Below are 12,564 nucleotides of genomic sequence, written 5' to 3' on the forward strand. Positions count from 1 at the left end.
GCTTTATAATTGAAAATACTATGCAGTGTTAAATGCAGACTAAAATAGTTTGTAGAACCCTTCAAAACATTTTGTAAATATTTTTCCTTGGTGGGTGGTGGGAGGGGGGGGGGGGGTGCTCGACATAGTAATCTACTTTTATAGATTACTCCAGGACAAAAAAAAGTTTTTCAATTATAAAACTGTTCCTGTCCCAGCGAGTGATGTTAGGGAGTTCTCTGGCTGTATTCTGAGCTCGGAGCCTCCCCTCGGACAGATATACACCAAATATACACACTAGTGTCAACTTATGAACCTGTGTTTGTGTTTATAGTGTGGATCATGTAGGAGAGAAGAGGATGAGAGCCGGACTACGAAAGTGTAGGTCTACAAACACATGCACACACACACCCACACACACACACACACACACACACACACACACACACACACACACACACAAGACAGAGGACTCTGTCACAATTTGGAAACAACAGAAAGAAATGGGAATAGTGGATCATGTATGGTAAAAATGTAGTGCTGTTCCGATTGTGAAAGAGCCCTCTGTCACAACTGACAAACTAAAAATTACATTTTATCATGGGGCACATCACCCCCTTACTCTCCTAGATTGACAAACTTAGAAATCAGATTCTCTTTCCCAGGTCGGTGTCTGATCTTAAAATGGTAAGACTGCAATGACAGGTACCATCTTGTTATCCTGGCATTTAGATCCCTCATTGAGTTTATCCAGGTCAGAGCTCTATGGTCTGTCTCAAGATTGAACTCCCTCCCCAGCAAGTAATATTGGAGACTTTCCAATGCCCACTCAATGGCAAGACCTTCTTTCTCAATAGTTGAGCATCGGGTCTCTCGAGGCATCAACTTATAGCTCAGGTAGAGGATTGGTTGTTCCTGGTCTTTCTGTCCTTGGACTAATATGGCTCCCAATCCAGTTGCTGAAGCATCTACTCGAACTAGGAATCTCTGAGAGAAATCTGGACTTCGAAGCACAGGACTGTTACATAGGCTCTCCTTTATTCTTTTAAATGCCCGCTCGGCTTCCTAAGTCCATGGCACAGGATTCCAGATCATCTTTATGGTGAGGTTGGTCAGGGCACTATAATATTCTGAGACGTGTGGGACCGGTCACTTACCAGGTATTGCACCAAGAGAAGAAGTCCAGCCAAGGGTACCAAGTCAACCTCCTAAAAAGAGTGGTGAGAGACGACAGCAGACAAAGACACAGTACTGTTCACCTGCAAAGGAGCCACAGATGGAGAGGAGGGCGAGAATGAAATAGAAGATGTGGCTGTACAGGGATCCCCGGCAAAGATAACCCTGGAACACCTGAAAGAGGAACAAAGGGAACAGCTTCTACAGATAGTTGACAAGTACCCAAATCTCTTTAGGACAGAGCCAGAAAGAACTTGATTGAACACACCATCCAGCTGACTGACCCAACTCCCATTTGACAACAGCCTTATTGAGTGTATGAATGGCTGATTGCCACTGAGGAGGGAGATTCAGCTAATTAAAGAAATGGGGAATAGTGGATCATGTATGGTGAAAATGTAGTGCTGTTCAGATTAGTGCACATCAACAATCAAAAGGGTCAATGTATTTTAATTAGGGCTGTATGATTAATCGCATGCGGAAAAATGGGGTACAAGGGGAAAGGAGACGCGATTAACCTCTCCCAACCGGCAATCGGTTGGTCGGATGGATTTCTAAATTGTCAGAAATTTTGGTCACCTCTCGTGAGGTATCGGACTGTTGAAGTTGGGCTATGAACCATTTTTCCACGTTTCCCTTACTGCGCACATGCGCGAAACCACAAACGAAACCATGGCGACACGGCGTGTAGTGTGGACTGAAGTGATGGAGGGAAAACTTGTGGAGTTATGGCATCAACATGTCAGCCTTTTCAACATGTCATCGTCAACTTACCACGGCAGGAATGCCAGAGAGAAAAGTTGGGAGGATATAGCTTCTGAGCTGCAGGTGCATGTCTGCCTTTTTTTTTTTAACGTTTCAGCACACAGAATTGCGCATATCACCAAAGCAGTTCGTTTATCCCAACTCGACGATCAGACCATACAGTGAGTGCACAATAATTGTGAGCTTTGGCTTTACATCGCTTTAAAGTTGGTACCTTGCCGAAATCGCAAAGTGTTTGCCTGGCTTAAAGCCGTTTCTGTGATTAGCAGTAAATGTCCACCACCTGGTTTCAAATGGAGCGTTAGTTAAGTGTTATTTATTAAAGTGATTCAATGAGTCAACAGCATGACACCAAGCTGAATTTAAAGCAGATAATTCTTTCTCACACAAACATCAAGATTCAGTGTATGACTCCCAACAAGGGTGACAAGAACCGGCAAAAATTTTAACAATGTTAATAAGAATTTAAATGACTTTAAAAATCCTTCCGTCTTGCACTGTCGTTACTCCTCTTATCCTTCTGGAGCTCCTCCGTGAGACTCAAGAACGGTGAGTGGTGCATTGCTCCGCCCCACTCATCACATGGTTATCACAAAGACAATCATCACAATTTCAGATTGCCCTGCATTTTAATACAGCTGTAACTTATGAAATTCTATGTTGTAAGTTTACAGAAATAAAACTCTCATTCAAGTGATTAACCTGAAAACAAAAAGTGTTTTCTTTCTAGTCAATGAAACTGATATCAGTTCAGTTCAGCACAAACCCGCTGACTGAAAGAAAACTTCTGTTATAATCATAAAATCTTTCTCTACTGAACATTCAATCTCTTATTTACAGCACCTTTACACTTTGTTGGTTATCAAAGTGATTTGGAATCGATTGGCGAGAGCAAATCTCACGCTGAATAAACTCTGGTGTTATGAGCAGATTCTGACTAAATGCCTCTGATTGGCCATGGTGTTCACATGCTCAACAAACACATCTGTGATTGACTACAATGATCAGGGTTGCATTAACACACTGTAAATAGAAACCACTGATGCTCTTCACAGAAACACAAACAAACACAGAATTGTCTGAAAGCCATAAAAAAACCACAACTTGACCCAAAGAACTAGTTAATTATAGACCAATCTCGAATCTCCCTTTTCTGTCCAAGATACTAGAAAAGGTGGTATCCTTACAATTATATTCCTTCTTAGAGAAAAATGGTATATGTGAGGATTTTCAGTCAGGATTTAGACTGTATCATAGTACTGAGACTGCTCTCCTTAGAGTTGGATGAAAACTGGATGACGAGTAATTTCTTACTGCTAAATTCTGAAAAAACAGAGGTGTTAATTATAGGACCTAAAAACTCTGCTTGTAATAACCTAGAACACTGTCTAAGACTTGATGGTTGCTCTGTCAATTCTTCGTCATCAGTTAGGAACCTAGGTGTGCTATTTGATCGCAATCTTTCCTTAGAAAGCCACGTTTCTAGCATTTGTAAAACAGAATTTTTCCATCTCAAAAAAATATCTAAATTACGGCCTATGCTCTCAATGTCAAATGCAGAAATGTTAATCCATGCATTTATGACCTCAAGGTTAGATTATTGTAATGCTTTATTGGGTGGTTGTTCTGCACGCTTAGTAAACAAACTACAGCTAGTCCAAAATGCAGCAGCAAGAGTTCTTACTAGAACCAGGAAGTATGACCATATTAGCCCGGTCCTGTCAACACTGCACTGGCTCCCTATCAAGCATCGCATAGATTTTAAAATATTGCTTATTACACAGCAAAATCCGCACTGTTAGTTTAACACTCTGAGTGTGGACTCATATAAACACTAAAGCAGTGTTAAAACTAACACTGAAGCAGAGTTTAAGTTAATGAGATAATTTTGAAGACAAATTGAAGACACCTGATGTTAACAAGCAGACTCACCAAACGAGAAAATCACAATTTGTATGTCACCATTATAGTGGTCAGTGTTTGCTTTAGTTGTGATCCTGGCTTTTTACTTTTAAAATTTGTTTGGCAAGCCAAGAGCTTGTTTGATCTGAGTTACTGAACTAATTTACAGTGTTTTCTCTAAATAAAACTTGCATTATTGATTGTAACAGCTTTGATTCCACAATGCAAGCGTCTGCATTTTCTATACATTTTGTAGCCATCTCTTGCAAGTGATTCTGATTTTATTTTAATTAAAGAGTCTTTATTTTAGGCACACACAGATAACAAGAATCAGTGTATGAATCTCAACAACGGTGACAAACAGCATATTCAGATAAACATATCTACTCTGAACATCACAAAACTAGATACAAAAAATTCACATAAAAACAGCAAAAATAAAATATAGTTAGAATAAAATTTAAAAAGACAGTTCAGCTCATAATTTATTCATGCCGCAATGCATGATGGGAGCCATGGATGTGTTTTTATTGCCTACAACATGCTTTTTTGATGGTCACCGTTGTTGTGATGCTTCACGCTGATTCCGCTATCCCCCCCCCCCCCACTAATATATGATGACATGCACCAGTCACTTTGTGCAGCATTGGTCTGCTCACTACCTCATTCTCCATGGAACTGACATCATTCCACTACCTCACCAGACAGTTAAATAATATAACTGCTCTTGAGCTTTTTGTCACTCTAATCAGATTTAATAAGATTTTGTTTTTGCACTAAAAAACATTTCATCTGCTCTGTTGTTCACTTCATTTATTTGCACTCTATCTGCCTTTTGCTTGCGCTGCTTTATTTAACTTTATTATGTCTTTTTGAACATTCCCTCTTTGTACAGTTGTATCTATATTTTATATTTGGATCTAGATTTTTAAGCTTTAATGTTATCTGTGTGCACCGGCAGTCTGAGAGTAACGCAATTTCAGTTCTCTGTATGTATGTACTGTACATGTGAAAGAATTGACAATAAAGCAGACTTAAACTTGAACTTAAAGGCACAAGGGCTGCACTGAAGCAAATACTCACCACATTTATGGTGGCACGTTTTTTTTTCTTCCAGTTGATTTCATCCAAGGCTGTGGTTAATGTCAGTTGTAGTGCTTGTGTTTTTCTTTTCTTCAGTGATGTTGGTTGTTAACAGCAGGTGTTCATCACTAATGCACAGTCTTCATTTAATTAGTCACTTAATTATCTCATTAACTTTAACACTTTGAGGACTTGGGATTTGACTCAAGACTAGTTTGTGACTGAAAGCAGCGTCTGTCAGCAGGAACCAAACCGATCTGCTGCTGCAGAAAGTCTGCCGTCGTTATGCTTTAACATTAAAAAACAGCTTTCACTGTATTAGTGAGGACAGTTGTGAATACAGAGGAGATTCTGGACTTTACAAATCTATTCAAAGCTGTAAACACACAGACATCTTCACTGTTGTATTCTTCTTGATGTTTCTCTTTTCTTGTGTTCAGATGCCTGTGATCTCACACTGGATCCAAACACAGCAAACACTGATCTCGTTCTGTCTGATGAGAACAGGAAGATCACATGTGGGGAAGATTGTCAGCCGTATCCTGATCATCCAGAGAGATTTGATGAGGCTCCTCAGGTTCTGTGCAGAGAAAGTCTGACCGGACGCTGTTACTGGGAGGCTGAATGGAGTGGAGATTATGCTGAAATATCAGTGTCATATAAAGGAATCAACAGGAAAGGAGGGAGTGATGATTGTGTGTTTGGATACAATGACAAATCCTGGAGTCTGTTCTGCTCTGATAACAGTTTCTCTGTCCATCACAATAATAACTACACTGATATTCCTGCTGTCCCTTCATCCTGTAAGAGAGTAGGAGTGTATGTGGACGTGTCGGCCGGCTCTCTGTCCTTCTACAGCGTCTCTGACACACACACACTCACACACTTACACACATTCTACACCAAATTCACTGAACCCCTATGTGCTGGATTTGGAGTTTATGATGATTCCTCAGTCTCTCTGTGTGATATTAAAGAGCCTCCTGTGAGAATCATCGGTGATGCATATGCCGCCAGGTGAGTGAAATATGCAGTTTGTGTTTAGTAAAGAGTAGTTAGTTAAAGATTTTTCCAGACTGACTAATAGTTCAGGGCTTTGTTCTTCATACATCATTGACTATATTCATGTTAATGTGAGACCAGATCATGATAATTCCTCTCTGGTAAATTACGTTGTTTGAGTGCACAGATTGGATAAGTATATTTGTTTGGAGTTGCTGTTTTTTATCACATGTATCCATACTACAAAGGGATTTGTATGTTTCACATACAACAAATATAACTCACTGATTAATATGAGAAATCATTGGAGAAACTAACCCACATAGCAACATTGTGTCGGCCCAGATCCGGCCCCATCTGGCACCCGTGGAAAGATGATCTGGCCCACATGCAGCGTGGAATGATGGCACTTGGGCGGACCGCTCCTGTTTGCCAGATTTGAGCCACTAGCAGGCCATAGCAATGCCACATGTCAGCCAAGAGTAAAGAAATTAACCAGAAATGGACCTTATCTGAGCCACAAAATCTGTATATATTAAATTTGAAGTAATTTCAGCCTTAATAAGCCAGTTAACAAGCAGAATCACTGAAGGAAAGAAAAGAACAGAAAAAGAGATGAGCAGAAACACAAGAACTACAACTGACTTCAGCCACAACCTTAGATGAAATCAAGAGCCGATCTGAGTCGACACAATGTTGATATGAGGGAACCAACTAGTCATGACTGTTTCCCAAAACAGTGTCATGATCACAGCTCTGTCATTTGATCCTCTGGCTCAACAATGTAGGACAGTCATTAATGACATCATGTGCAGGTTATAACTTTATACAATTAATCAAGTCAAGTCACCTTTATTTATATAGAGCTTTTATCAATACAGATTGTGTCAAATCAACTTTACAGCAATAAATAGTAAAATAGTGTGTCAATAATGCAAAATGAAAGTTAACCTCTTAGCCTGCACCCCGATGCCGGCATCCTGAACTCCCCATATTTGCACGTGTCAATAATTACGAACAGAGGTGGGTAGTCCAGGGGCCAAATAGTAAAAGTCCTGCCCTATTTTTTTCAAGTCAAGTCACTTTTATATGGCGCTTTAAACAAAATACATTGCGTCTGAACAACATTCATTAGGAAAACAGTGTGTCAATAATGCAAAATGATAGTTAAAGGCAGTTCATCATTGAATTCAGTGATGTCATCTCTGTTCAGTTAAATAGTGTCTGTGCATTTATTTGCAATCAAGTCAACGATATCGCTGTAGATGAAGTGTCCCCAACTAATCAAGCCAGAGGCGACAGCGGCAAGGAACCGAAACTCCATCGGTGACAGAATGGAGAAAAAAACCTTGGGAGAAACCAGGCTCAGTTGGGGGGCCAGTTCTCCTCTGACCAGACGAAACCAGTAGTTCAATTCCAGACTGCAGCAAAGTCAGATTGTGCAGAAGAATCATCTGTTTCCTGTGGTCTTGTCCTGGTGCTCCTCTGAGACAAGGTCTTTACAGGGGATCTGTATCTGGGGCTCTAGTTGTCCTGGTCTCCGCTGTCTTTCAGGGATGTAGAGGTCCTTTCTAGGTGCTGATCCAGCATCTGGTCTGGATACGTACTGGATCCGGGTGACTGCAGTGACCCTCTGATCTGGACACAGACTGGATCTGGTGGCCACGGTGACCTCGGAACAAGAGAGAAACAGACAAATATTAGCGTAGATGCCATTCTTCTAATGATGTAGCAAGTAAATTAGTGCTGAACAATGTTAGGTAGGTTATTCCAGAGTTTAGGCGCCAAATAGGAAAAGGATCTGCCGCCCGCAGTTGATTTTGATATTCTGGGTGTTATCAAATTGCCTGAGTTGAGGAGCAGCAGACGTTGAGGATTATAATGTAAAAGGAGCTAATTCAAATACTGAGGAGCTAAATCATTTAGGGCTTTATAAGTAATAAGCAATATTTTAAAATCTACACAGTTAAAGGCCAAAGTGTTAAATTAACATTGCTCGGAGCATATATGGTCCCACTCTAAAAGAGTGTTAAAATAACACTGAAGCAGTGTAAATATTCATGAGATAATTATGTGATTAATTAAGTGCTGATTGATCATAAGTGATGAACACTGGATGTTAACAAGCAGAATCACCAAACAAGAAAATCATAATTTGTGTGTCATCATTATAGTGGTCAGTGTTTGCTTTAGATGGGATCTTGGCTCATGACGTTTTAAATTTAAAATTAGTTTGGCAAGCTAACAGCTAAAATCATCAGTTTATAATGGTTGTGTTTTAATGTAATCATTGTTTGACCCGAATCAGTTACAGTCTTTTCTCTAAGTTATACTTACAATATAGATTGTAACAGCTTGGATTTTACAGTGAAAGAGTCCCTATTTTCTATACATTTTTTAGGCATCTCTTGCAAGTGATTCTGATTTTTTTTTATTTTTTATTAAAGCGTCTTGATTTTAGGCTCACAAAGATAAAAAGAATCAGTGTATGAATCTCAACAACGGTGACAAACAGCATATTCAGATAAACAGATCTACTCTGAACATCACAAAACTAGATACTAAAAATTCACATAAAAACAGCAAAAATAAAATATAGTTAGGATAAAAATTTAAAAAGACAGTTCAGCTCATAATTTATTCATGCCGCAATGCATGATGGGAGCCATGGATGTGTTTTTATTGGCTACAAGATAGTTTATTGATGGTCACCGTTGTTGTGATGCTCATGCTGATTCTTGATGTCTGTGTGTCTAAACTAAAGAATTTTTTCTTTATGTAGAATTAACTTTTAAAAACATGTCATATTATGGCAAAAATGCTGGATCTCATTTTTTTTCACCTAATTTATGTACGCAGTTAAAAAAAAAAACTCAGGCCTTCAAGTCACTCCATGATAATTAGTTCGAACCACAATCAATAGCACACATGATTGGCTTAGCTCTAGTCTGTCTGTCATAACTCAGTTACCACAGCTCACAAAGTCTAAAGTAAATAACTGAAGGTTCAAGATCCCAACTAAAGCAAACACTGACCACTATAATGGTGACACACAAATTGTGATTTTCTCGTTTGGTGAGTCTGCTTGTTAACATCAGGTGTCTTCAATAATGGTCAATCATAACTCAATTAACTTCTTAATTATCTCATTGACTTCAACTCTGCTTCAGTGTTACTTTTAACACTGCTTTAGTTTTTATATGAGTCCACACTCAGAGTGTTAAATTAACACTGGGGATTTTGCTGTGTAACATCTAAACATACTCTATTAATTTGTAGTAATATTTTTGTAGACACATAAAATTCAAACTGATTAGTATTTGCGCAAAGTTGGTGATGCTGTTTGTGGAGATGATTTATCATCTGCTGAGATCTTGAGAGATTTAATGTATTTTATTTCAGTTGACAAGTCTGTGGCTAAAGTCAGTAGTTCTTGTGTTTCTCTTTTCTTCAGTGATTCTGCTTGTTAACATCCAGTGTTCATCACTTATGATCAATCTGCACTTAATTAATCACATAATTATCTCATGAACATTGACACTGCTTCAGTGTTATTTTAACACTCTTTTAGAGTGGGACCATATATGCTCCGAGCAATGTTAATTTAACACTCTGGCTTTTACTGTGTATACGATGCTTGATAGGGAGCCAGTGCAGTGTTGACAGGACCGGGCTAATATGCATGACAATGTTTGTTATTTATGATTAAATCACCAAAAATAAGTCTGAAAAAGTCCACAAACACTCTTGACACTTTTCTCCTGTTTTGTTATTAGTGATGGACATTGCAGGTGTCATTTGCAATAATTTATACGAGCTAGCTTCCCTTTCTCTGTCAAACTCCCCATCACCAAAAAGAGACTTCAATATGTTTTTAATATGATATTAGATCAGCTGGATACACATGTCAAAACATGAAGTTTATTTGACAGAATCTTCTGATGGTGAATGTTACACAAAGGCAGAAGTTGTTAGGTTTAGTTTTTCTCTTTCAGCTGTAGTTGCTGCTGTTGTTTTAAGAAGAGTTTGAAATGTTTACTTCCTTTCATGACTGATGCTCAGACTCTTATTCTTTCAGTTTGTTCTTTATAAAGTCAATTGCCAGCTGGCAAGTTTTATTTATTTGTTCATTAATTCCCTGTTTGTGCGTAATACAGACAACTGACTCTTTCCTTCTGTTTTCAGATCTTCTGTGCTCAGATATCAGCCTCTGCTGAAGTGTCAGTCTTGTGTTCATATCTCTGATCCAGATCAGTGGGATCAGATTGAGCCGTCGCTCTGCACAGATCAAGGAGTGTCAAAGTTCAGGGTTAGCACTGGACCGGGGCGTTACGAGTGTGTCAGGTCCAGGATGAGATGGGTCTGTGATGGGGACGTCACTCTTCAGTATCACACCGTAGACGGACGGTTCCTCAACACAGAGCTGGAGAGACTGCAGTGCAACCGAATCGCTCCGGTGATGGACGTGACGGTGATCTCAGGGAAACTGGAGGAAGTTCATCTGCCACATTACATCTGTTTAGGAGAGTCTGAAGCTTCCCTCAGAGATGCTGTGAACGTCCTCAGTGTAAAAGATGAGGGAATAACCACAGAACCTGTGGAGCTGACACGATTCCATGCTAAGATTGTCCAACCATCCTTCTCTATTAAAACATTAATTATAAGATGGATACTGCAATGGGACGAACACTGTGATCTTCTTCTCTACAGGCGCTCTAAAGCTCCTCTTATTCTACATGTCTACTTCTTTCCAGTTGATGATTGTGCAAAAGAAAAAGTTGAGAAGATTGAAAAATCGATTTCTGATCAGATTTGGCATCCCAGACCTGACAAAGCGCTTCGGATGGAAACTCCACACAGTCTCGTTGTTCCTGGTGCCTCTGTCCATCCCAGAGAAGGGATTACACTCAGAAGACAAACTGACCCAAACTTCTTCAAGATCATGATCAAGACACGTCTGAAGAAATATCTTCAAATGAAACTTATCAGAGAGGAGGACAAGAAGATTGTCTGGACTGCAACACTTCAGAAAGAGGAACTTGATCAGATTCGTACACAGCGAGACGAGACACGTCCACAGAGAGATGAGACACGTCTGAAGAGTGAGGCAGATAAAGCAAGATATTTTGATGACCACTGGTCAGATCTCATTCAGAGAGTTACAAATGTCGAGATCATTGCAGATAAACTGCGTCAGCAGCAACTCATTCATGAGGAACAATATTCAGAAATCATAAAGAGTGCAACCAGTCAGGACGGCATGAGAACGATCTGTGAGATCATTCGTAAACACGGTGATGCTGTGAAAGCTAAACTCATCTCAATTCTTCAGGAAAAGAACTTTTCCACTTTTAACATCGTCTGATTCTACATTTAGAGCTCAAGGAGCAGAACAGCATACTGAAGGCTCGTCCTCTAGATGATACCAGAAGAAAATGGCTTATATTTGATCAGCAATGATGTCTTCAAAATATTAAGTGATAGAAATAATACAAATACATCTCAGGTTCTGTTTGTCTAATGGCAGGGAAATCTTCACATTCACAGCTAATTCAGAGCAAGATTTACATTTATATCTGTCTGTGTATTTCATGCTTGTACATGCTTTTATACATCAGCCTTGGTAACTAGCTGAAGTAAGTTTGAAGTTTTTATATAGTATTTCTTTTAACATTTTATTTGAAGTAACAAAAATGTTTAATGGTTTCAGCTTTAGTCGTAGTTAAATATAACAACCCTGACTAATTAATGTCTAATTCAGTTCAGTCTTATGAAGGGTGTTTTATCAGGTGTTCATCAGGTGTTCATGAAGCACTCACTGGCCTGTAGGACCTCTGTACATTGCAGAAATGATACTTTGGACCAACCCAAGAAAATTGATGTAATTTGTAAATAGTTTTTTCAAGCTACATTTTTGATTTGATCGAAACTTAAAATTTTACTTTGTACTAAACTAAATAAATTGCTGTAAATTTGTTACAAAGTATTTTATTACATTTACTTAAGTTACATTTCTGATTCAGTACAAACTATATTTTTAATAACAATTTATTTTCTTTATTCACAAGATAAAACTTTACTTAAATGTAGGTCAATATTTATTTTTGGCTTTGTTACAACTTAACTTTTTCCATGAATAAAAGCTAAATTTGCTTTAATATTAAAATATGTTCACTTAAAATAAAACACAAACATTGTCAGTAAATGCTTAATTTAGTTGACTTACTATAAATAAAGACTTTCTTTAAAAATTTTCTCTTGGAAAGACCTCAATGTTTATTGTGATGCTACTTACATTTAACAATGCCCCCTTCCATTAATCATGGAATATATACTAGCCCTTTAAGTGATTAATCCAAAACTACTGAGCAGATACTCCTTGATTCGATGGTCCACATCTTCCCGAGGTACACCGTAAGGTATTTTAGGAGATACTCTCTTTTTTGATTCACCTCGAGGCTCTTGGTGAGAGCGCAAACACACAAGACGCATTATTATGAAGTATAATTTTTCATTTTTATCTCATTTTGCATTCTAACTCAAGCCATGATATAATGATTGTAATGTACGGAAACATTAATATAATAAACAAAGAAATGAGGAGGAAGGAGTTGATTGTTTTTTCCAAAAATGTTTGACGACTCAGGATCTGCTGTA

General features: G+C 38.6%; 1 protein-coding gene across 1 annotated transcript; it reads left to right on the forward strand.

The window, feature by feature from the left end:
• Positions 1–302: 302 nt before the first annotated feature.
• Positions 303–11,286, forward strand: LOC132142919 (NACHT, LRR and PYD domains-containing protein 1 homolog). The gene is made up of 3 exons (XM_059553125.1): positions 303–360; positions 5,346–5,922; positions 10,093–11,286. Exons 1-3 carry the CDS (start codon positions 339–341, stop codon positions 11,270–11,272), a joined length of 1,779 nt encoding a protein of 592 aa, XP_059409108.1. The 5' UTR covers positions 303–338; the 3' UTR covers positions 11,273–11,286.
• The last annotated feature ends 1,278 nt before the right edge of the window (positions 11,287–12,564 follow it).

Source organism: Carassius carassius, chromosome 6, assembly GCF_963082965.1.
Source record: "Carassius carassius chromosome 6, fCarCar2.1, whole genome shotgun sequence".
Taxonomy (NCBI): domain Eukaryota; kingdom Metazoa; phylum Chordata; class Actinopteri; order Cypriniformes; family Cyprinidae; genus Carassius; species Carassius carassius.

Excerpts from the sequence above, each read along its gene's own strand:
- LOC132142919 (XM_059553125.1), top strand. The coding sequence starts at position 339 with ATGAGAGCCGGACTACGAAAGT. Across the intron at positions 361-5,345 it reads GAGAGCCGGACTACGAAAGT|ATGCCTGTGATCTCACACTG; the intron begins GTAGGTCTACAA and ends TCTTGTGTTCAG. Across the intron at positions 5,923-10,092 it reads GGTGATGCATATGCCGCCAG|ATCTTCTGTGCTCAGATATC; the intron begins GTGAGTGAAATA and ends TTCTGTTTTCAG.